The following is a 25,412-nucleotide window of genomic DNA, read 5'->3' on the forward strand; positions in this document are numbered from 1 at the left end:
TCTATTTGTCTTATTAATTCTTTCAAACAAGGTTTATGTTTTGTAGGGTTTCTGGTCTCAATTGCCTTCATTTCAGTTCTGATTTTGGTTATTTCTTGTCTCCTGCTAGCTTTGAATTTCATTTCCTCTTATTTCTCTAGTTCCTCTAGAAACGATGTTGGGTGGTTAATTTCAAATCTTTCTAACTATTTTATGTGGGTGTTTAGCACTATAAACTCCCCTCTTATCACTGCTTTGGATGTATCTCAGAGATTATGGTATGTGGTATTTTTTTCTTATTAGTTTCAAATAATTTCTTGATTTCTGACTAAATTTTATTATTTACCCAGAAGTCATTCAGGAACAAGTTGTTTAATGTCCATTTAATTGTATTATTTCGAGTGATTTTCTTAGCATTAATTTCTATTTTTACTGCATTTTGGTCTGTATTAGTCCATTTTCATGCTGCTATGAATTTATAAAGAAAAGAGGTTTAATTGACTCAAAGTTCCACATGGCTGGAGAGGCCTCAGGAAACTTATAATCAGTGCCCCAGTGGAGACTCTGTGTGGGGGCTCCAAACCCATATTTCCCTTCTGCACTACCCTAGCAGAGGTTCTTCATGAAGGCTCCACCGATGCAGCAGACTTCTGCCTAGACATCCAGGTGTTTTCATACATCCTCTGAAATCTAGGTAGAGGTTCCCCAACCTCAATTCTTGACTTCTTTGCACCTGCAGGCCCAACACCACCTGTAAGCTGACAAGGCTTGGGGCATGCACCCTGTGAAGCAATGGCTCAAGCTGTACCTTTGCTTCTTTCAGCCACAGCTGGAGCTGAAGCAGCTGGCATGTAGGGTACTATGTCCCAGGACTGCACAAAGCAGCAAGGCCTTATGACCAGCCAATGAAACCATTTTTCCTCCTAGGCCTCTGAGCCTGTGATGGAAGGGGCTGCTGTGAAGACCTCTGACATGCCCTGGAGACATTTTTCCCCATTGTCTTGGCGATTAACATTTGGCTCTTCATTTCTTTTTTCTTTTTTTTAATTTTCAGACAGAGTCTTGCTCTGTCACCCAGGTTGGAGTGCAGTGGTGCGATCTCAGCTCACTGCAAGCTCTGCCTCCTGGGTTCACTCCATTCTCCTGCCTCAGCCTCCCCAGTAGCTGGGACTGCAGGAGCCTGCCACCATGCCCAGCTAATTTTTGTATTTTTAGTAGAGACAGGGTTTCACCATGTTAGCCAGGATGGTCTCAATCTCCTGACGTCGTGATCCACCCGCCTCTGCCTCCCAAGGTGCTGGGATTACAGGCATGAGCCACTGTACCCGGCCGGCTCCTCATTTCTTGTGGAATTTCTGCAGCAGGCTTGAATTTCTCCTCAGAAAATGGGTGTTTCTATTGTATCACTTTGTGGGGGCTGCAAATTTTCTAAACTTTTATGCTCTGCTTCTATTTTAAACATAACTTCCATTCCCAAAACATATTTTTTGTGAATACATAAAACTGAATGCTTTTAAGAGCACCAAAGTCACATGTTAAATGCTTTGCTGCTTAGAAATTTCTTCCACCAGATACCCTAAATCATCTCTCTCAAGTTCAAAGTTGCACACATCTCTAAGGCAGGAACAAAATGCCTCCAATCTGTTTGCTAGAGCATAGCAAGAGTCACCTTTATTCCTGTTCCCAACAAGTTCCTCATCTCCATCTGAGACTACCTCAGCCTGGACTTCACTGTCCATATCACTATCAGTATTTTGGTCAAAGCCATTCAACAAGTCTTTAGGAAGTTACAAACTTTCCCACATCTTTATGTCTTCTTCTGAGCTCTCCAAACTGTTCCAACCTTTGCCTTTTACCCATTTCCAAATTTGCTTCCACATTTTTCAGTATCTTTATAGCAGCACCCCACTCCTGGTACCAATTTTACTGTATTAGTCTCTTCTCGTGCTGCTATGAAGAAATACCCAAGATTAGGTCAGGCTCAGTGGCTCATGCCTGTAATCCCAGAACTTTGGGACGACAAGGCAGGTGGATCACCTGAGGTCAGGAGTTTGAGACAAGCCTGGCCAACATACTGAAACCCCATTTCTACTAAAAATACAAAAATTAGCCAGGCATAGTTGTGCGCACCTGTAGTCCAAGCTACTTGGGAGGCTGAGATAGGAGAATTGTTTGAACCCAGGAGGCAGAAGTGGAAGTGAGCTGAGATCACCACTGCACTCCAGCCTGGGTGACAGAGCAAGACTCCATCTCAAAAAAAAAAAAAAAAAATAAAGAAAGAAAACAGAAAAAAGAAATACCCAAGATTGGGTCCTTTATAAAGAAAAGAGGTTTAGTCAACTCATAGCTCCACATGGCTGAGGAGACCTCAGGAAACTTACAGTCATGGTGGAAGGCACCTCTTCACAGGGCGGCAGGATAGAGAATGAGTGCTGAACGAAAGAGGAAACCTCTTATGAAACCATTAGATCTCATGAGAGTTCACTCAGTATCACAAGAACAGCATGGAGGAAACTGCCCCCATGATTCAATTATCTCCACCCAGTCTTGCCCTTGACACGTGGGGATTGTTACAATTCAAGGTGAGATTTCAGTGGGGACACAGAGCCAAATCATATCATGGTCCAAAAGTGTGGTTGGTATAATTTTGGGTTTTTTGCATTTGCTGAGTGTTGTTTTATGCCCAACTGTTTGGTCATCTTTAAAGTACGTGTCATGTGCAGATGAGAAGTATGTACATTCTGTTGTTTTTTGGTGGAGAATTCTGTAGATGTCTATTAGGTCCATTTCTTCAACCTTTTGGTTAAGGTCCTGAATATCTTTGTTAGCTTTCTGCCTCAATGATCTGTCTAATACTCTCAGTGGAGTGTTAAAGTCTTCCATTATTATTTTGTGGCTGTCTATGTCTCTTTGTAGGTCTCTAAAAACTTGCTTTATATATCTGGCTGCTTCTGTGCTGTGTGTATATGCATTTAGGATAGTTAGGTCTTCTTTTGAATTGAGCCCTCTACCTTTATGTAATGCCCTTCTTTGTCTTTTTTATGTTTGTTAAAGTCTGTTTTGTCTGAAATTAGAATAGCAACCTCTGCTTTTTTCTGTTTGCTGTTTGCTTGGTAGATTTTTCTCCATCCCTTTTCTTTGAGCCTATGGCTGCCACTTCATGTGAGATGGGTCTTTTGATGACAGCATACTGTTGGGTTTTGCTTCTTTATTCAACTTGCCACTCTGTGCCTTTTAATTGGGGCATTTAGCCTATTTACATTCAAGATTAGTATTGATATGTGTGGATTTGATCCTGTCATCACGTTGTTAGCTGGTAATTATGCAGACTTGTTTGTGTGGTTGCTTTAGAGTGTCACTAGTCTATGCACTTAAATGTGCTTGTGTAGTGGTTGGTAACAGTGTATCCTTTTCATAACTACTACTTCCTTCAGGATCTCTTGTAAGGCAGGTCTGACAGTAATGAATTCCCTTAGCATTTGCTTGTCTGAAAAGGATTTTATTTCTCCTTCACTTAGAAAGCTTAGTTAGACCATATGTGAAATTCTTGGTTGAAAATTCTTTAAGAATGCTGAGTACCCCCAATCTCTTCTGCTTGTAGGGTTTCTTATGACAGGACTACTGTTAGTCTGATGGGCTTCCCTTTGTAGGTTAGCTGACCCTTCTTTCTAGCTGCCTTTGACATTTCTTTACTATTACCTTCGAGAATCTTGTGTAGTATTTTGGAGGGGTTCTCTAAATTTTCTGAATTTGAATGTTGACCTCTCTAGCAAAGTTGGGGAAATTTTCACGGACGATATTCTGAAATATGTTTTCCAAGTTGCTTGGTTTCTCTCCCTGTCTCTCAGGAATGCCAATGAGTCATAGACTGGGTCTCTTTCCAGAAACCCATCTTTCTCAGAGGTTTTATTTATTCTCCTTGTGTTTTTTTATTTTTATTTTTCTTTGACTGAGTTATTTTGTAGAGCCAGTCTTCAAGCTGTGAGACTTTTTTTTCCTCAGCTTGGTCAATCCTGTTGTTAATACTTGTGATTGCATTATGAAATTCTTCTACCATGTTTTTAAGCTCTATCAGATCAGTTTGTTCATATAATGTCCACTTTGTCTATCAGTTCCTGTATTGTTTTATTGTAAACCTTAGATTCCTTGAATTGGGTTTTGACTTTCTCCTGTATGTCAGTAATCTTCATTCCTATCTATATTCTGAATTTTATTTCTATCATTTCAGCCATCTCAGCCTGGTTAGGAACTGTTGCTGGGCAACTAGTGTGGTCATTTGGAGGTAAGAAGCCACTTTTGCTTTTTGAGCTGCCAGAGTTCTTGTGCTAGTTCTTTCTCATCTTTGTGGGCTGATGCTGCTTCAGTCTTTGAAGTTGATGACCTTTGGATTTCTTTTTCTTCTATCCTATTTGATGTCCTTGGGGGGTTGATTATGGCATAAGGTGGGTTCAGTTGACTGGTTTCATTTTTGAAGGATTTTAGGGGGCCAAGGCTCAGCTCATAACTCCTGAACTGTGTGTTCTAACTCTAGGGGGCCAGTATAGGCCCCGGCTTTTTTCTGTGGCCCCAGGAGGTTAGGAACCTAACTCACTGGAGGGGCCTGAATTGTTTCCAGACAGCTGGCTAGAACTCTCTGATGGGTGGTGCCAGCCTCAGCACTTCATAGGGCAGTGGCAGCAGGATTGGTCCTCATTTGTATGTGCCAGCAGCAGCGGTAGTGCTACAAGTTGCATGCTCATCAGCTATGGCTGAGTATTGATGGGCACAGATGTGCTGGCCTTTGTTGGGGCACTTGCAACAGCAGTGTTGGCAGGGCACCACTGTGTGGAGATGCACAGGGCCTCGCCAAATGTTAGGCAAAAATGTTAGCATAGGGATGTGGCACTGCCAGGCATGGGACTGTGTGTCCTGTGTTCATGCATTAATGTAGATGGCAGCTGCTGCTGGGGTTGGGGGCAGATCAGTTGGTCTACATTTGTAGTTTTGCACCAGTGGCAATATTGGCATAGGAGTGGGGTGCAGGTGGGTGTGGGACTGACAGTCTCCAGTTTCCATGCTAGCCAATGCTCCAACAACAATGGCAGCACTGTTGGGGGAGTATTGCAGGGTTGGGGTTCACTCACACTGGCAGCTGTGTCACAGCATGGTGCACACGCATCTGGCAGGGAAGGGAAGGCAAGGTCTACCCAAGCTTACATGCCTCAGCAAAGCAATGTAGGGGGGTGGTTGTGGACAAGTGCATGCCAGCAAAGCAACTCAAGGGAGACTGTTGTAGGAGAAGGGCATAGGTGGACAGGTGCATGTTTGCAGGGACACTCTATTGGGGCACTCTACTGGAGCTGTCTACTGGTCAAGTACAGTCTGTCAGTGCAGGAGGTATGATGCATGCCACCAGGAGGCTACCACAACCTAGGCTTCTGAGGCTGCACTGCAATCAGGCCTAGCTGGGGTCACAGGAGAGGCCAGCAGACCAAAGGTGCTCTGATCGGACTGGCCCAGCCTCATGAGCAAGACCACCCTGCAATGTTCATGTCCAACAGTTTTCTTAGGCCTTAAGTTTCCTAAGGGTGCAAGGCAGCCCTGGGGGATGGGTGTCCCTCATAGTGCTCTACTCCAGATGCTCCCACACCAAACTCTCTGGGTTCCACAGTGGCTGGAGTTCTGCCCGTACTACTTCTCTAAGCAGCTCTCTCTGCCAGCTCAGTTGTCCTTGGGAGTCATGTAGTCTCCTGCTGGCAGGATTCCAGGGGCCCCTGGGGAGAATGGATTGCTCCTTGCCTGCTCAACCCACCCCTTGTCCAGGAGTCATTGAGGGCTAGAAATAACTCCCTTTGCAGGGTTCCCTGCTTCTTGCACAGATACTGGGTCTTCCCTCTCTCCATTTTCAATGGATCTTCCCTCTGAAGATCTGCTAGGAGTATGCTAGTCTTCCCAATGTCCACATCTCTCGTGGGGATGCTGTACATGTATAACAACAATGTGTTTCCAACATACCATAAATTGTGTACTTCAGGTGCCTAATGAATGAAAAGACTTATAGGTGGGCCAAGGACATAATTATAATATACAACATTTTTCTACAGTAAAAACCATTCTGCATTCCAAAATAAACCTTTGGGACACATTCCGCATTTGAAGTCAGTCTTGTAGCAGTTCAAATCATGACCCTATAATTGTTATAACTTCATTAGTACTGATCCATCACAACACAGACTATGGAGGCTATATTAGTCTGTTGTTTGGAATGAGATTTGCAAGGGAATTTCTTTGTGTTGTCATTGTAAAATGCAATCAAATATAAAGCTGGAGTTTCTTTTTTGTTGATTTGGGCAAGGTGTTCTGTGTCATGATACTTTTAAGAATAAAGCCATTTGGAGTGAACCATGTGTTGTACCAGATCATTGGAGAGTTTTTAAATTTCAGCAGGTTAGAAAAAAAATATCAGAGGACTGACCTGGCTTTTAAGAATTTTTTTTTTAATTTTTCATTTTTATAGAGATGGGGTCTCACTGTGTTGCCCAGGCTGATCTGCCTGTCCTCAAGTGATCCTCCCGCCTCAGCCTCCCAAAGTTCTGGGATTACAAGCATGAGCCACCATATGGCTGGCCTGACCTGGCTTTACAGTTCTTAAAACACAGAATAATGTCAAATGTTTTTCAATTGACTTGGGGATAGAGCTTGCTAATATAAAATGGAATAAGCTTAAATATTCATTGTTTAAATACCATTTACGTGTTCACTTTTAGTTTTATGAATGACGATATTTCAAGCATACCAAATATGAGCATTTTATTTTGCTTTTTTATTAATGTGGATGCATTCTTAAATTGGACTTACCAAGAACAAAAACAATTGTGATATTTTTATCATTACATTTTAAAATTTTTATACTGAAACTTTGGAGTAAAGTGAGAGAGGCAATAAACCAAGACTCTAAGAAGAAAAAATTTTGCCTGCTAAATTATCTAGATATTTTGGACAACAGTGGCTTTTCTTCAGTTTAATAATCTTAGTAAATGTTTTATGTAGAAGCCTTATACCTATGAGGTTTGTTAACCTTCAGTAATTTTAAACTCATTCATAGCTATCCTAATAGACAGCTTTTCCCTTTTAAATTTAGAGTGGTATATCTCTGGTTTTTAAAAAAAATGGATTGAATTTAGGTTAGATTATTATGTCCCTTTTACCCATATATATTTTTCCTTTCATTATGCTGAATTTGGTGTGACTTCCTGCTTTGTATGAAGAACATCTAATTTGTAAGGTTTAGGTAATCAAAGAAACTAATAGAGTATACCCTATTATTAGACTGTATTAGCCATCTTGGTACATTATTAAAAATTTTGATACACTTGAGATTGTTTTCAACTTTGGGCTCATTGTTCATATTTTCAGATAATAAAATTTCAGGTACCTACTATGATGCCTGGCATATACTGAGAACTCATTTTCTCTTCTCAATGGGAGGAAATATCATAACTATAGGAACAACTCTAACATTTAGTTTGAGACCAAGGCTAACAATGAAAAATGAAACTCAATAATAATATCCCATCTGTACAATAGTAGGGGAAAGGAAATAATAAAAAAGCTATTTTCAATAGAGCTAGAGAATATTATAAACCATTTACATTTATCTCTGTCATTTTCTCTGAAATAGCAATTATTCTCTCTAGTTTTAAATCTTCTAATGATCTGCAAATGTTTAATATATTTTGTCTTTCTTATTATTCCATTTCTTATACAAAACATGCAATACCACAAAGATTTTGAAGAAACAGCACAGATATTAAAGCATGATTAAAATGATTGTCTATCCTCTCTAATATTATGAATAAAATATTGAAGGGATAGAAACTGTCATATAAGTAAAAATTTTCAGCTATGGAAAAACTAACAAACCAGGGCATCTTCAATGAGTTTTATGGCTTTCGTATGTGTATTCCTATTTAAAATATGCAAATTGGGAATTATTAGGGGAAGGAGAATTTTACTGCCTCATAATTTATAGACTGTCTAGTCTAGATCAAATGCATGCAGTGATTTTGTGTAGTTCTCTGGCCACCTGAAAATGAGATGGGCCTCTAGATCATCAGAAATCAAAGACACAATTTCAACCTAAAAAGGGAATGGAGCCTGTTCTGGCAGGCTAGATTAGATATGTCTGTCACCTGTTTTGTGTCTGTGGCTCTTAACAGAATCAATCAACTTTCTTGTGATTTATTTCTTCATTTTTGAGGTGAGCCAAGCAGAAACTATTTTTGAAAAAGGAACTTAACAACACAGCCCTATAATACTTTCCTGTCTATTCCTCAACTTATCCACCATCCAATAAATTAACATAAGGTACATTTGCAGTTACTCATTAAAATATCTTAAAGCATATGGGCAGATTTCCTTCTCTTCTAATTCCTCACAGACTGCTTTGCTTAGCTGCTTTCCTACTTATTTGATGAAGATAAGATCTGAAGTCCGTTGTCTACTGATGATGTAAGATTCCTGAATAATTGCACAACTAGAAAACAATATCAAAAGGAGATTATTCATAGTTTTATTTCTTATGGAGTATAGCTAATTTGTAAACTATAAGTAAATAGTAAAATAATTTGGTTGTCTGGTTACCAAAAGAAATCCCAAAGTATAAGATGTACTTAGTAAATATTTTATAGGGAAGCATAAAGTTTAGACCTAGAGGAGATGTTATTTGGTCCTACACCCATTGTTATGGACTGAATGTTTGTCCAAAACTCATATATTGAAATCTTAACCCCCATGGTGATTACATTAGGAGGTGGGGCTATTTGAGAGGTAATTAAATTATGAGGGTGAGACCCTCATGAATGGGATTGGTACCCTTATAAAAAGAAACATTATTTTCCTCTTGGCCACGTGTGGATATAATGAGAAGATGGCCATTTGCAAGCCAGGAAGAGTGCCCTTACCAGGCAGCGGATCTGTTGGTTTAATCTTGGGCTTTCTGACTGCAAAAATGTGAGAAATAAAGATTAGTTGTTGAAGCCATCTAATCTATGGTATTGTTATAGCAGCTTTAAGTAACTAAGCCACCTTCCTTTTATAGATGAGAAAAAATGAGATCCAGAAATGATTTCTGCAAGACCATTTAATGAATAAGTGTTGGGGTTGTAACTGAAACTTGGTTTCCTGATTGATAACCTAGTGTTCTTTCTACTACAGCATTTGTGATTTATTTATTTAGCATACATTTCATCCCCTTGTATGTTAAAAAGACATTGCTTTAGATGTGGAAGAAGATATAAGAGGAGAGAAGATATAAAATTAATAGGAAACACTCTCTCCTGGGGAGCTTATAACATAATAGAAAATATAAAACAGGTCCACAAATTACTGTTTGGCCTGTTATAATGTGCAAAGTACTAAAGAGAAATGAGGAAGATGTGGGAGTTCAGAGCAGAGAGAAGACTTCTGGCTCAAAGATCATAGGAAGGCCAACTACAGAATAATTTTAAGCTGAAGGTTGGATAGAAATTCCATGGATAATAGCAAAGGGAAGGCATTCTTATCCATAAAGTTTTATTAGTTGCAAACAACAAAGGGAAAGTTTGAGAAGCTGGCCAGAAAAATACAAGAACAGGATAATTCTGCATGTCCAAGAGGGATAAATTATGGGTAATTTCTTCAGAGTGTCACTTTCAAGATGAAGGCAGTTGCATTCACATTCTTTGGGCACTCTGCTTCTATAGCCATTTCCTGGAAGAAACATTTTGATTGACTAAGTAAGGGCAGAGTAGCTCAGCACAAAGACCCACTACATGTACTGAATGATATAGCTACTCAATAAAAAAAAAAGGAAAAGAAAGAAAGACGAAAAAAGAAAGAAAGAAAGAAAGAAAAGAAAGTGCTTCTACCAAAAGAACGTGGTACAAGATAAAGAGCAAAGTTGAATGCAAAAAGTAAAGCACAAACTGAAATTAAATATTCACCAAAATTAAATATTCACCACAATTAATTAAAAATAAATACTGTGGAGTGTGATTGAAAAACAAACAAAAATAAATAAGATGATTAGAACATTAGAGTAGCTTGCTTTGACTGAAGCACAGGATAAATAGATGACATCAAAATGAGCCAAACCCTGGTGGTCATCCCCACCTTTCCCCTCTCTACTTAACCCCTACTATCCCAGTTAGTGAACTGCTTTCTCCAGTTTACACTGATAAAAGTTTATAAGGTACATGTCCATTCCAGAAGCAGTTGACTCAAGGGGAGGGGAAGGTTGAGCTGATGGTCATGTCTGAGTGAGGGATGACACTACTTTACTAGATGGGACTACTAGCAACCAGACCCTTGGCACAAACATTATAGACCCCAGCATGTTTCTCCCTCAAATTTTGAAAGAGTGGCATTTGCTACAAGGCTGGAGCTAACAAATTGCCTTAAGGAATACACCAAGGAGATTATGTCCCTCCAATCCAAGCAGCATCTTCTTCCTTTGTTTCCTCAGCCTAGGTATTCAAGTAATAGAAATGAAAAAGCAGTCGATTTCTACTGAGGGAATTCCTGAAAACGATGGAAACCTTAGAAATGCAGGCCAGTTTTGAATGTTGGGACTTGGTATTTTCCCCTCAAATAGACCATAGGTGTTGCTCCCCAGTGCTTCCCTCACTGCCCACCCCACCATTGTTCTAAACCCAGTACCATACTCTTTGTGTGAGCTTCACTTTCCTCATTTGCAATAGGAAGAGTTTGAACTGAGCTCTATTCTAAAGGTTCTTCTTAAGTTATATTTTGATGTTAAGCTCAAAAGCTTGATTGGGGTCATGTTGAGAAAAGACTTGACTGCTTTGTACTAAGAAGTTTGGTCTTCAGACTATAGAGGATGAAAATTAGGCACATGTTTTCTGGAATTGTAGGCTTCAAATCCTTTCCGGCTCTCTCATTTACTAAAAGTGTCACTTCAGAAGGCATTTAATACTTGTCTACAGTCTTATTTTTAAAAATACAGGAAATAAAAATTTTTTCACATAACTAAATAAGTCAATAGTTATTCAAATATAATAGCAAGTAAGAGCTACTGATTTTTTTGAAGGAAAAAGTACAAATGGCTAAAGCATGCAACGAGACATTAATGTTGCCAGTGCTCTGCTCAACAAAATGATTGATATGTGCATCCTATGAACTACCGAATCTAGGAATCATTAACAAATGATAGAGCAGAAACTCTATAAACACTAAAAGTAAAAAAAAGATAATGTTTCTTTTTTTTTTTTTTTTTTTTTTTGAGACGGATCTCGCTGTGTCCCCCAGGTTGGATCATGGCCCTACTCACTCACTTCACGCCATTCTCCTGCCTCAGCCTCCCGAGTAGCTGGGACTACAGGCGCCCGCCAACACGCCCAGCTAATTTTTTGTATTTTTAGTAGAAACGGGGTTTCACCATGTTAGCCAAGATGGTCTCGATCTCCTGACCTCCTGATCTGCCCGTCTCGGCCTCCCAAAGTGCTGGGATTACAGGCGTGAGCCACTGCGCCCGGCCTAACGTTTCTTGTATACTTTTTGGAACTCTGTATTTTTTAGCTTGCTTTAAAAGGCTAACTTTTAAACCTGAAATCAGATCATTTTGAGGCTCAGACTCTATTTTTGAGGACATCATTGCCCAATGTCTGTTGTTAATTCCTCTCTAATTGAAATTTCTAATTAAGGATAAATATGCCTTTATACCTATGTATGTGTATATGTATACATTATGTATACATATATGTATCACACATACATATAACACACGTATATACACACATACTGTACACATACATACATGTGTTATACACATACTGTGCATATACACACATGTATTATACACATTTATATGTGTGTATATATGTGTATATATACATACGCAAAAATATATGTGTATATATAAGTATGTGTATAACATATATGTGTGTATATATATGTGTGTGTTTTAGGATCATGTACAGTTGTTCAACTATATTAGTTTTAAAAGAATACTCAACCAAAATCGTTTTTTTAATGAGTGTTTACTTTTTCTCATATAGCAAGAAATCTTAAGATATGTAGTTATTGACATTGTTTTTAGCTGTTTAGTAAAGCCATTAGGGATGCAGGCTGTTTCTAATCTCTACTCCAGTATCCTGAGCATGGTGAATTTTTCCTTGTGCTTGTCACTTCACTTCATAGTCAGAATGTGGCTGTTACATCTCAGATATTATGTCCATTTCCTTCTGGGCTAGGTGTCAATGGCCAGAACATAGCTGCTAGAAGCCGCAAGGGCAGTTAGGAAAGTGGAGAATGATTGAATGACTTTCCAGACCACTGTGATCCATGTCCTGAGGCTCAGTAGGTTTCTGCCCAAAACGAAATCAGAGCTCTTTTAAAAGGAAAGAATAATGGAAAGAATATTGGGTAGGCAACTAGCAGAATTTGCTGTAAGAATACTGGATTAATAAAATTGCTTGACTTGAAAGATGCTTATGGGCCAGGAGCGGTGGCTCACGCCTGTAATCCCAGCACTTTGGGAGGCCGAGGCGGGCGGATCACGAGGTCAGGAGATCGAGACCATCCTGGCTAACATGGTGAAACCCCGTCTCTACTAAAAATACAAAAAAAAAATTAGCCAGGCGTGGTGGCAGGCGCCTGTAGTCCCAGCTACTCGGGAGGCTGAGGCAGGAGAATGGCGTGAACCCGGGAGGCGGAGCTTGCAGTGAGCCGAGATCGCGCCATTGAACTCCAGGCTGGGTGACAGAGCGAGACTCCATCTCAAAAAAAAAAAAAAAAGATGCTTATGGTAAATTCTAAAGGATAGTAAAGCATTTGGGAAATAGGAGGAAAGAGAAATCCTTCCAAAACAAAGGGGATTGTATGTGAAATTTTGTTATAATTTATGACGACTCATTTTAATTAGTGAAGGAAATTTTATATTGATTCTTAAAAGTTTCAACAGGTCCTTCTATGAAAAAAAGATACAGTCATTGAAATGAATAAATAGACATTTTTGTTGTTTTTCTAAGGTAGATCACTTTCAAGAAATGTAATTCAGTATATCTGTACTAAATTAAAAAAAGTTTAAACTGATAATATATTTTTAGGGATAACAATCATCCTGAACTACAAAATGTGAATTTATCCACATTACATTAGGTGAGTGATTCTGGCTTACCTTAATAAGGAGACTACATCTGTTGTTCTATAGTTGGCATTTTCTTAGGATGCCAGAAAGCATTTCATTACTTGGTATGTCCCACATATTAGATTGAAAGAAAAGGAGAAGGAAGAGGGGGTGCAGTTGCCAAAGGACCGCTAGCCTTAGAATCCGGCAGAAATGACACCTGAGAACAGTCACAGGCATGATGCTTACTCAGTAGGTGTGATAAATTAGCAGGGGTAAGCAAGTATTGCTGACTGGAAAAAAGAAGAAAAAGATAATTTTAGGATTTCTAAACTATTAGCTACTTCAGTGTGGTGCCAGCAAGTCCAAGACACATGGAAACACAGGGCATTTGGAGATGTAAATAATAGGTAATTGTTGCAATTGTGTAATGGCAGTTTCAAATGACTTTTTTTATTTCTGTCTGTTCTGCTTCTTTGGCTGAGAAAATGGATTTGAATTTGGAAAATTATACGTTCAGCCATTCCGGATGTAATATTTATGTACACCCAACAAAAAACGTTTTCCTTTTATGTCATTTGATTTCCACTATCGTATTATATTGGGTGGAAAAATAGATTAAGAGACCATTTGCTCAAATATGAAAGAAACATCATCTGGAGGGTAAGAATTTTTACAGTTAATTCAGTTGAAAATGATATCTTGCAGTTAAAAATGGCATCTTATTGAGACTATACCTGCAGATTAGGAGGCAACTGAAATGATGGATTTTGAAAACTTTGGAAATGTTACAATATGTAAGTCTATTAGCTACAGTTTATGTCAAAGCTGTTTGTTTTGCACATGTGCACACCTACATATGCTAGTTTGTGTGATCATGGTAGTGCAAATAGATTTATGAATTCTAATTCTGAGATTCAGAAGGATTTGAAGGAATATAATTTTATGATTATTGCAGATTTCCAGTTTCTTCTATCTTTAATTGTTTGTCTTGGCTCAATTGCCCTAGTATATTTGATTGAAATAATAAGAGTTTCAGGAGTTCTTACTTATATTTTTACTGGTATTTTGATTTATAATTAATTCTTTCCGGTATGGAAATAGGAAAGGTTTTAAGATAAATCTTTATAAGTTAACAAGTTATCTTTAAATATCAAATAAGTATTTGATAGATCTACATTATTGGTTTTGTAACTATATCCCAGTTTATTTTTTATTAGATTATAAGGTCAAACAGTCGCAAAATTGTTTGTATTGAAAAAAGGAAAAAAAAAAACCCTACGTTCCTTCAAACCTTGTCTCTTGTTAAAAACATTTGTACATATACTACAAAATAAAGAAATTACTTTTATTTATTGCACAAAAGGAGTAAAATCATTCATATTTGTGTAGGTTTTTCTTCTTTAACTTTTTATACCATCCTACTTAACTAAATCTAGAGCAACTTTCAATAACTTAAAAATCTTTTCAGACTTTTAAGACATTATGCTAAGTAAAATAAGCCAGTCACAAAAGGGCAAATATTATATATTCTACTTATATGAGGTACCTAGAGTAGTCAAATTTATAGACAGAAAAGTGGTTTCCAGGATTTGGGGTAGGGTGGAATGGGAAGCAATGAATAAATGAGTCAATAGTCGTTTTAGCCGTGCAGTGAGATGTACTATAGTATTTCGGTATGATTCGAGAGTAACATATCTTTTATCATGACATAGGCTTCATTCTAAATGAAGGATAAATTTAGGAATACATGCAAAGCATTGAACATAGACTTGGCAGGCAATTATTGTCTCAGTAAATATTATCTCTGTTATCATTGTGGCAGTAAATGTTTGAGAAGATCAAAAGAACACTTTGAAATAATGCATCTTTTTAATGGGTTCCTGAGTATATTGATGACAGAATCAAATTACATGCTTAAAATATTTTCCAACATCCCTTACCAAGAAACTTTTTTTATTTTAGGAGGCATTGTTGATAAAGACCTTCGTCACTACCTCAACTTACGATTTCAAAAGGGTTCTGTGGACCATGAGCTTCAGCAAATCATTCGTGACAACCTCTACCTCCGCACGGTGCCATGTGAGTACAATGGGCAGTATTAATATTTTTAGGTTAAGAGATAAATGTTTAGCTATATATTCATTGATTAAAAGAAAGTGAAATTGCACTTATTTTTTATAGTGGGCTTTTGGTACAGAAAACCTATTCGAGATGTGGCAATTTTAAGTGCAAATGCTTATAACTGCAGCAGTATGGTTTATGATGAAGTTGTAGCCAGAAGAGACTTGTGATTTTCAAGCTATAAAATCTAACTTACATTTCTGAAGTTAGGATTGAGAAATGTTGATTCTAGTCCAGACTGTTGGTGATTCCGAATGAATTATGATGGAGATAGAACTCCACGTTGGGAGACAGGAGAATGCAAATTTAATTTATTAGCTGAAACAGCTATTCTGTGAGTAGAATCTTCACAGTAACTCCCAACCTCGTCTCTTGTTTGCAACAGGAGAGTCTCACAAGTAAAAAGAAAAGTGCACGTTGGAAAGTAAAGCTAAGTGTTCTGCAAGTCTTAGCAATGATGCCAGGCCGGGCGCGGTGGCTCACGCTTGTAATCCCAGCACTTTGGGAGGCCGAGGCGGGCGGATCACGAGGTCAGGAGATCCAGACCACGGTGAAACCCCGTCTCTACTAAAAATACAAAAAAAATTAGCCGGGCGTGGTGGCGGGCGCCTGTAGTCCCAGCTACTCGGAGAGGCTGAGGCAGGACAATGGCGTTAACCTGGGAGGTGGAGCTTGCAGTGAGCCGAGATTGCGCCACTGCACTCCAGCCTGGGCGACAGAGCGAGACTCCGTCTCAAAAAAAAAAACAAAAACAAAAAAGAAAGCAATGATGCTTAGAAAGCATGTTGGGGTAAATTTCTTATATGTAACCTATAGATATCCATAAACAATCGTTTCTGATTATCCTTCCAAAGAGAGGAATTGGTAAAACGATACAATTTTTAGTGCCTGTTACAGCTCACCTGAAAATCCTCTATTAACTTTAAGACAAATCAAGGACTTTTAAACTCAGGTTCTAGATCTTAGATTGATGTCAAAAATCCATTTTCTTCAAGGCAGATTCCATGCACTTCAGACACTTTCCACTCTCTAGAAATTCTGGGCTGTGGATGTTGTGCGAGTTTCTTTTCTTTTAGTTCCGTTCTAAATAAATTCAAAGCTATGGCTTCTGAAAGGATAACATTAAACAAAGAAAAAGTTGGGTGGTATAAGTGAAATAAATAAGCAAAACAAAAAAAAATTGTTATCTAGGGTTGAACCACCAGAGCTATGTAACTATAATTATCTGGAATAGATACTGGATAATTATACTAAAATAATGAAAACACACAGAGATGTCAAGATGGAAAGGTTACCACCCAGCCCTATTGACCTACCCACCTTTTAGGAGAGGTGGACTTTTGCCATTGTTCGCACTAAATATTCATCAAAACGACAATGCCAGGACACCATTATCAAATCTTCCTAAATGAGAATACTTGATGATTGGCATTTTGTCAGTCAAAATGATACTTCTGTCAGTGCGTGTTAGTTAAGTGAATAGGCTTTTGGACCCTTGTTTTAACTCTGGAAGTGGAGAAAACTGCATTCTTAAACTTGTAAGTTTGACATTAGAGTGATGGACAGAGGAAGATGGATTAAAGTAAGTGACTGAACTATTTATAAGGTAACGGGTGGACACATTTTCAAAGTTGTGATGTTGTCAGTGCAGCAGTGTGAATTTATCTTTTGTGACATGAAAGAAAGGAAATCTGAAATACTGAATAAAGAATCTAGGCTGTTTATTATGTTTAAAAGCTGAGAAAAATAGATAAGAAGCTGACATTCAGGAATACATGTAGTCCTTGCTAAGGTGATGACATAAATAAGAAAGTCTTAATTAAATATGAAGATAATAGGAGTAAATTTTGCATTAGTTAATTAACTTCTTAAATAAAGCATCTCCTTTTAGAGTACCAAAGAAGACTGTGAAGGAAAAGTAAATATAAGAGTAAAATAGCTAGACTTATATGAGTAAACATAAAGAGCTTCAAGATGTAATTTCAATACAAGGTCATAAATTTAATTAGAAATCCTTGGATAGCCCCTATAAAGGAGATGATTAGAAACTCAATTTGAATATCATGATGAAACAATTATTCTTTGAATTTTCAGCCATCTCTCCTAGTAGCCAATTCCAATAACATTATTGACCAATGATGTTTTTAACTTGGCAAAAAAGTGAACAAAAAATACAGAGATTCTAACTTATATTATAAAAATTGCTTTATACTGATTAATTGACCTGGATGATCCACCGTCTTGACTCAGTGTATCTTTTTTTTTTTTTTTTTTTTGAGATGGAGTTTTGCTCTTGTTACCCAAGCTGGAATGCAATGGTGCGATCTCAGCTCACTGCAACTTCTGCCTCCCAGGTTCAAGCAATTCTCCTGCCTCAGCCTCCTGAGTAGCTGGGATTACAGGCATGTGCCATCACACCTAGCTTATTTTCTATTTTTAGTAGAGACAGGGTTTATCCATGTTGGTCAGGCTGGCCTCGAGCTCCCGACCTCAGGTGATCCACCTGCCTTGGCCTCCAGAAGTGCTGGGATTACAGGCATGAGCCACCATGCCCGGCCCAACTCGGTATACCTTTAAAAATTTTTTTTCTTCCTGTAACTTTTTTGAATTTCTAATTGATACATAATAATTTACATATTTATGGAGTACATATTTATTTTGTTACATGCATAGAATGTGTAATGATCAAGTCAAGGTATTTGAGGTATCCATCACTTTGAATATTTATCATTTCTATGTGTTGGGAACAATTCTATTTATTTCATTTAGCTTCTTTGAAATATACAATACATTGTTGCCAACTATAGTCAGTCTACTCTTCTGTCAAAAAATAGAACTTCTATCTTTTATCTAACTGTGTATTTGTACTCATTAATCTACCTCTCTTCATTCCCCATTCCTCACTCTCCCAACCCTCTGTTATCTATCATTCTTCTATCTCCATGGAATCAACTTTTTTAACTCCAACATATGAGTAAGAACATGTTATTTTTGTCTTTCTGGTCCTGGCTTGTTTCATTTAACATAGTGATCTCCACTTCTGTCCATGTTGCTGCAAATCACAGGATTTTATTTTTTTTATGGTTGAAGAGTATTACATTGTCTATATATACCACATTTTATGTATCCATTTGTCCCCTGATGGACACTTCAGTTGAGTCCTTGTCTTTGCTGTTGTAAATAGTGCTGCAATCAACATGTGAGTGCAGGAATCTCTTTGATATGCTGATCTCCTATATTTATTCCTTTGGAACAATACCCAGTAGTGGGATTACTGAACCATATGGTAATTCTATTTCAGTTTTTTGAGAACTCTTCATATGTTTTCCCTAGTGGCTGCACTAATTTACATTCCTACCAACAGTGTGTAAGAGTGCCCTTTTCCCTGCATCCTCACCAGCATTTGTTATTTTTGCTCTTTTTAATAATAGACATTCTAACTGGAGTAAGATGATATCTCATTGTGGTTTTGATTTGCACTTCTTTGGGGATTAGGGATGTTGAACATTTTTTCATATACCTTTTGGCCATTTGTATGTCTTCTTTTGAGAAATGTCTGTTCATGTCATTTGCCCACTTTTTAATGGGATTATTTGATTTCTTAGTTGGGTTGTTTGTTCACTCAGTATATCCTTTAATGAAGTTTTCAAATACGTTCAGAAAGGATGCAGTAGAAGTGTGTCCATGGTGTGAAAAATCCTGCCATTGTTAGAAACTTAAATAAGTATCCAGCATATCTGTTGGTATTGAGTATGGAATCACATTTGTTACACATTTTCCTGGGTCAAAAAAATTCTCATTGGTTTTCATGAACCCAGCAGCATAGAAGGAAAATGGACTACTGAAGACTATATCATTGTTCTTATACATGCATGCATTAATGATACATTCACTTCTTGTTTAATCTAGCATTGGCATCAGGAATAGGTCCTTGATAACTCCACTGAAACAAAATTGTAGTGACTTATAACTATATGAGGGTAAATAAATTTTTTCACAAAACAAGACCTAACAGTAATTCTGCTTACAACCACTACATTACTCTACCACCAACTACATCTGGAAGGAAAGGAGGCACATCTTGGAGCTGGAATTTATTGGTGCCTAGTAAGAGAGAGTTCTAGAGCTAGGGCTCCAAAGACCTCTCCCCCACCACCTGACACACACACACATATACATATACTCAGTCAGTCTGGTTGTGGACAAGTTGGTTCTTGCACTCTCCTTGGTAGGAAGTCTGTTTCCAGCTGCTGGCTGATTTCTGAGCTAAGCAGGGGAGGAAGGTGGTTAGTCTAGGTCTCCACTGACCCTTAAATACAAATAATACAAAAAGCTCATCAGTCTGTTCCATGCCCCATAAACAAGGCCTGACTGTATCTAGCCTTGTATTTTGTCTCCCTAGAACCTTATCTCAGAGCCCACCTAATTCTAAAAAAAAAAAAAGCAAACAACACACACACACACTTTTCAACAAAAGCCACATCTCTTAGAATAGAAGGAGATGGTCACAGAAATAGAATTGTTGGGCATATATTGAGTTCTGTAACGAAACTACTATATATTGAGTTCTGTAACAAAACTTACATCTTAAGAAGACAATTGTGCACGTTCTCAATGGAAATGTTTGGAGATATTTTTTTCTCATCGAAGCCTGTAAATGTTGAGTTTATTTTACAGTTTTGGGGGAATTTTCACTTTCTAATTTTATCTCCCAGATATACTTTTCATAATTATTTCACTATCCTACTATCCTACTATTCTTTGGTGGCTGACTGATAATAAACTTATTTTATAGCTACTAAAAAAGAAGAAATTTTGGGCACATAGTGAGTGAGAGCATGAGTATGCATGCATGTGTATGCTCATGTATGTGCAAATACACAGGCTGAGATTGATTCTTCATTATTTCCACAGTAAGTTCCTAAGGAAAAGATCCTTAGGAACTTGAGCCCAGAAGTTTGAGACCAGCCTGGGAAACCCCATCTCTACAAGACCCCTTAACAAAACACTATCTCTACAAAAAAAAAAAAAAAATTAAAAATTGACCGGGCATGGTGGCATGCACCTGTAGTAGTCCCAGCTACTTGTGAGGATCACATGAGCTCGGGAAGTTGAGGCTGCAATGAACCATGATTGCACCACTGCATGTCAGCCTGGGTGACAGAGTGAGACTCTGTCTCAAAAACAAAAAAACAAAAAAATAAACAAACAAACAAAAAAAACAAAAAAAAAAGAAGAAGAAGAAGGAAGCCTGTGAATGAATCTTTCTACTATTATATTTCAGGCTATATAAGATTTTTAGATTTTTATGTAATTGAACTTCAGGAGAAGGGAGAAAATGACAATCAGACAAAACTGTTGTCGTCTAGAATGTGATAAAGACTAACCATGAAAAACATATATAGATAAAAATCTTGAAAGAGTTTAGAACATCCATCTATGGGATTTCAATTACCCTGGTAGTATACAAAAGGCAATTCCAGAAGCAATAAGTCAGCAGCATTTATTTAGAGATGATTAGACAGGATTGTTTCATCACAGCGTGTTAAATGTGCAAAGTTAAGGCAGCATGCATTGTCTCTTGGGTAATATGGATTCAAAAGTATATGAGAGAAATTAATGGAATTAATATGGAAGAATATTGGATTAATTTGCAAATGTTTAAAGAGCAAAAATGGAGTTTATTTTGGTTTTAATATGCTACTGAGCATAATGATTGCATATATTTGGCTCTTGAGTCTACTCCACCACAATTAAACTGACATGCTTCTTAAATATGAGAAAAAAATAATCACGGCTGTTTATGGTAAAGTTCTAGTCCTTTCTAGCTTTGGTATTTATTAGAGACACAAATTAATTTTTGAAGCAAGTATAAGAACAGATATAAATTTTAGATACTATTTTCCATTATACCAAAGAATGTGGAGAAGGACTTCGATGACCAATTTTAAAAGTTTCAAAATGAAAAGGAAGGTGGTTAAAATTAAACTTCTCTCCCAAGACTGTTCTTTGTCATTTGGTGAGATAGTTTTATTGGGAAATATTTAAAAGGTATTTGAAGCCAGAACAAATACAAGTGTATACCAACTAAAAGACAAAAATCAACAAAACTAAACTCTAATTCCATTTTATAAAAAGTGAATAAAGTGGCCGGGCACAGTGGCTCACACCTGTAATCCCAGCACTTTGGGAGGCTGAGGCAGGAGGATCACGAGGTCAAGAGATTGAGACCATCCTGGTCAACATGGAGAAACCCCATTTCTACTAAAAATACAAAAATTAGATGAGCATGGTGTTGTGCACCTGCAGTCCCAGCTACTTGGGAGGCTGAGGCAGGAGAATTGCTTGAACCTGGAGGCGGAGGTTGCAGTGAGCTGAGATCATGCTACTATACTCCAGCCTGGAAACAGAGCAAGATTCCATCTCAAAAAAAAGTGAATAAGGTTAAAATAGATTTGGGATATGAAAGAAATTAGTTTTGTGGAAGACCTGATTGAATTACACTGAGTTACACTGATTGTAACTCACAATAGTGTTTCTACATATTTAAGCCCTTTAAGTTAGTAAAACTAAGACACACTAAAAAGAAGCATTATCAAGGGTAAAACTATAAAGTTTCTAATATATATTTAACATTTTTGATATTTATGCCAAATTTGTTTCACAGAAAAGCAGGCTCTTTAAAAATTATGAGAAACCGTCTCCTATTAAGAATAGCAGTTACTAACACACCAAAAGTTATAGATATGCAAGGAGTCAGCATCCCCTTTTGATAATTATATAATCCCTAGGAGACTATGATCACAGAGGACTATTAGAGTGAGGTTCATTGGCCACATATCTAATAAAATGTCTGAAATTAGAGCAGAGCTTTCTAGTATACTTTGTGGGAAAAATAATTTTATTTCTCAAGCAAAAATTAGTACTATAAAGGTTGTAAAAATATGTGTTAACATCTAACAAGGCAATGTGTTTTTGTGGGTATGAATGAATCTAATTACTTGTGATTTTATTTATGAAGGTACATACATTTATTTCTAAACATGTAAGAAGGGAGAGTGACATCAACCTGTGGATTAGATCACCAAAAAAGCAATCATCTTATTCCAATGGAAATAAATTCCCTGAGTTAAAAATGATCAAAAATGATATGTATTCAGAGTATCTTTAAGTAATATGGCTTTATGTTCTGGGATGTTAAGTTGAACTGTAGCTCCACATGCAGACAGAGGAGTAGAAGCAATATATCCAACTGAATTTTAAAGCAAACTACAACTTTAAACCCACATATTGCAACAGCTGTATATTGTACATCTGTTTCTACATTAATCTTACTGCCTCAAATAAGAATCATCAATTTGGAAATTCTTTTTTGAAATTACTTTTAGAGTGTAAAGCATATTCTTTTGTGATTATTTCAGAATGAAGCTGCCAGATTTTTGTTCTTTGAAAATTTGAAAATGAATTTGATATTTATAGACTAATTATATTTGGTGCTGTTAAGAATAAGGGTTATTAGCAGTGTTAACCAAAAAGAAAGGAAGTCTATAAACAAATGAAACTTAATTTCTTGGGAGATGTATAAACTGGCCTGGGAGGCCAGACCAAGGGAAAACTTAAAAAGCTTCTAAACAGTAGCATATACTTGAAAGTATTCTACTTGTTGACTCATCTCGATGTATGCCCTTGGCATAGTTATTAAATGTGTTATTACTTTACAGAAAGCTATATTAGATTTACCTTCTTTCCTTTCTTACTGAAAATATTAAGATCTAGTTTCATGTCATATATGTGAAAGTATTATAGATTTATTTCTTCTTTCGATTGAACAAAATGAATGTGTCTTTCCCAGTCACAGAGTAACATTCATTGGTTTGGTTGACAGAGTACTCTACAGGAGATAAATGGCTTCAAAATGTTACTTAAGATGGAAAATCAAGGAACATTAAAAGTGATTGTATTGATTTATCCATTTGACACCACAGGACACTAGTTTGAGAATAAAGGAACATATTTGGCACCAAAAAAAAAAAAGGAATAAAAGGAATAAACACAAACAGTATGTGATCTTACTGATCTTCCCAACCACATAAAATTCCCTTTGCCCTGACTTGATTGGCTTTTCTGCTGCTGTGACTCAATCTTTCCTTTGTTTTTCCCTCTTAGTTTGTATTTCTCTTTCCTTTTTTTCATAGGAGGGAGGCTCTCCATAGGAAATTGGTTTGTGGGCTATTGATCATAAAGGCAGGTGAAATATACACCCTTGGACTTCAGTGGTCCTAGAAGCTGCCTAAGGAATAAATAGGGAGAGATTTCTGAGGCTATATTGTGTCTCTGGAAAAGCCAGTCATCAGTCTTGATGGAAAATAGCCCACCTTCCAGGGAACTCAGAATCTTCTCCCTGCAGGCTTCAAAATCATAGCCTTGCTGGACGTAAGAAGGTCAACACATCTTATTGTATACCACTGCACATTTTGAATAGAAAAAAATAGGATTCCATCAGATTCAGACCTACCCAAGTTTCCAGAGTCTTAGCTATTAGATGATTACATTGCTGAAGGAAAGGAATAGGCAGACAGCAATGGATAACAGTGTTCTCATGGGACTTTAAGACTGTAGTTTATATTAGGGTGATCAATTTCTGATTTAAATGCACCTAGCCAAAAAGGCAATGACAAAGGAATACTAATTAAAGTTACTGCTATTCTAATGTCCAGATCACTTGTCCAAGTTATTTACACATTGCAGTATAGCATTGCTAGAGCATGGTAAGAAGCAACTACCCTTGGCTTTATCTATTTGTAACATGGAACTATGAAAAGAGCACTCATCCAAGAATTGGAAGCCTTTGGTTCTAGACCAGGTTCTGCCACTAACTCATTTTAGGGCCTTGGCAAAGGTATTAAACTTTAAAACTCAGGGGAGGGAGGGGGAAGTAAAATGAACTCTAATGGCTCTTTCTGCTCTAAAATCCTGTGGTTTTCTGATTCTGCTGGCTTACTTTTCTGTAGTTTATCATTATTCAACTGATCAAATTGGCTTAAATTATTCTGAGTCTGGAATGTCCTTGATATTGAGCAGGTGTAAACAGCTTATGGAAACTGAAGATATATCAAATACAGCAGACACTTTAGGGAAAAAAAAACATAAAGAGCTGGGTTTAAATTAAGTGCAGTTCTGGATAAAACCAGCCATGCATGTACTTTCAGATTTTTCTATGAATGTCAAGTTAAGAATGCCATCATAACTCTGATGTCCCTTGAAATCTGCCTTCACTATTCATGAAACTCTGAAATATGGTCCAGTGTTAGTAAATGGATGGGAAAATAAACATAATGAGAAATGCAAAGCTTTTAAAATTGCTCTCCTCCTTTAGAAGATGGAGTGAGTTGAGATGTGACATAAAGACTTCTGAAGCATGAGGTGTATTGTTATAAAAATGTTATTGTAATCTTTATGAAAAGATATTTAACATTGAATATAGTGTCTTCTAATGTTGAATTTTAATAAGTGTCACTTACACAAGTGAATGACTCTGGTTGGAGGCCCAAATAGATATAGCTAAAGGGAGGCTAAATCAATGCTTAGTGTAATCAAGGACTTTAGAGCACAGATGAAAAATTTAGGAAAGTCAACGGATTTTTCACACAGAGTAATTAAAAGGTAAGACTGATATGTGATCAACAGTCAATTCAGTTTTAAAAAATACACATGGATCTCGCCTTTTTTTTTTTTTTTGAGAGATGGAGTCTCGCTCTGTCGCCCAGGCTGGAGTGCAATGGCACCATCTCAGCTCACCGCAATCTCCACCTCCCCGGTTTAAGCGATTCTTCTGCCTCAGCCTCCCAAGTAGTTAGGATTACAGGCGACCACCACCATGCCCAGCTAATTTTTGTATTTTTAGTAGATGGGGTTTTCTCCATGTTGGTCAGGCTGGTCTTGAACTCCCAACCTCAAGTGATCCACCTGCCTAGGCCTCCCAAAGTGCTGGGATTACAGGCATGAGCCACCATGCCTGGGTGGATCCCACTTTTATTACACAAATCAGAAGTTTGGAATTGGATCAATTCTCAGGTAGTTTCCCAGTTTCTCTTCTAAGCTGTTATCTTTCCTACTTAAAGGCAGGAAAGTTGCTTTTTATGCATGCAAAATCGACAAATATCTGCACAATATCTCCATTCTAATAAAGACAATAGTTTCACTT

At 37.5% G+C, this 25,412-nt stretch overlaps 1 protein-coding gene across 6 annotated transcripts in view; it reads left to right on the plus strand.

Annotated features, from left to right (window-relative positions):
* Positions 1-25,412, plus strand: part of MAGI2 (membrane associated guanylate kinase, WW and PDZ domain containing 2) — a 1,482,569-nt gene that overhangs the window by 424,337 nt on the left and 1,032,820 nt on the right. For all 6 annotated transcript variants that reach the window (XM_032761229.2, XM_032761230.2, XM_032761232.2 and 3 more), the window contains exon 2: positions 15,050-15,166. In XM_032761229.2, coding sequence (XP_032617120.1) covers positions 15,050-15,166 — 117 coding nt within the window. The remainder of the gene's footprint in view (positions 1-15,049; positions 15,167-25,412) is intronic.

This window comes from Hylobates moloch, unplaced genomic scaffold, assembly GCF_009828535.3.
Source record: "Hylobates moloch isolate HMO894 unplaced genomic scaffold, HMol_V3 SCAFFOLD_1, whole genome shotgun sequence".
NCBI classification, from domain to species: Eukaryota; Metazoa; Chordata; class Mammalia; order Primates; family Hylobatidae; genus Hylobates; species Hylobates moloch.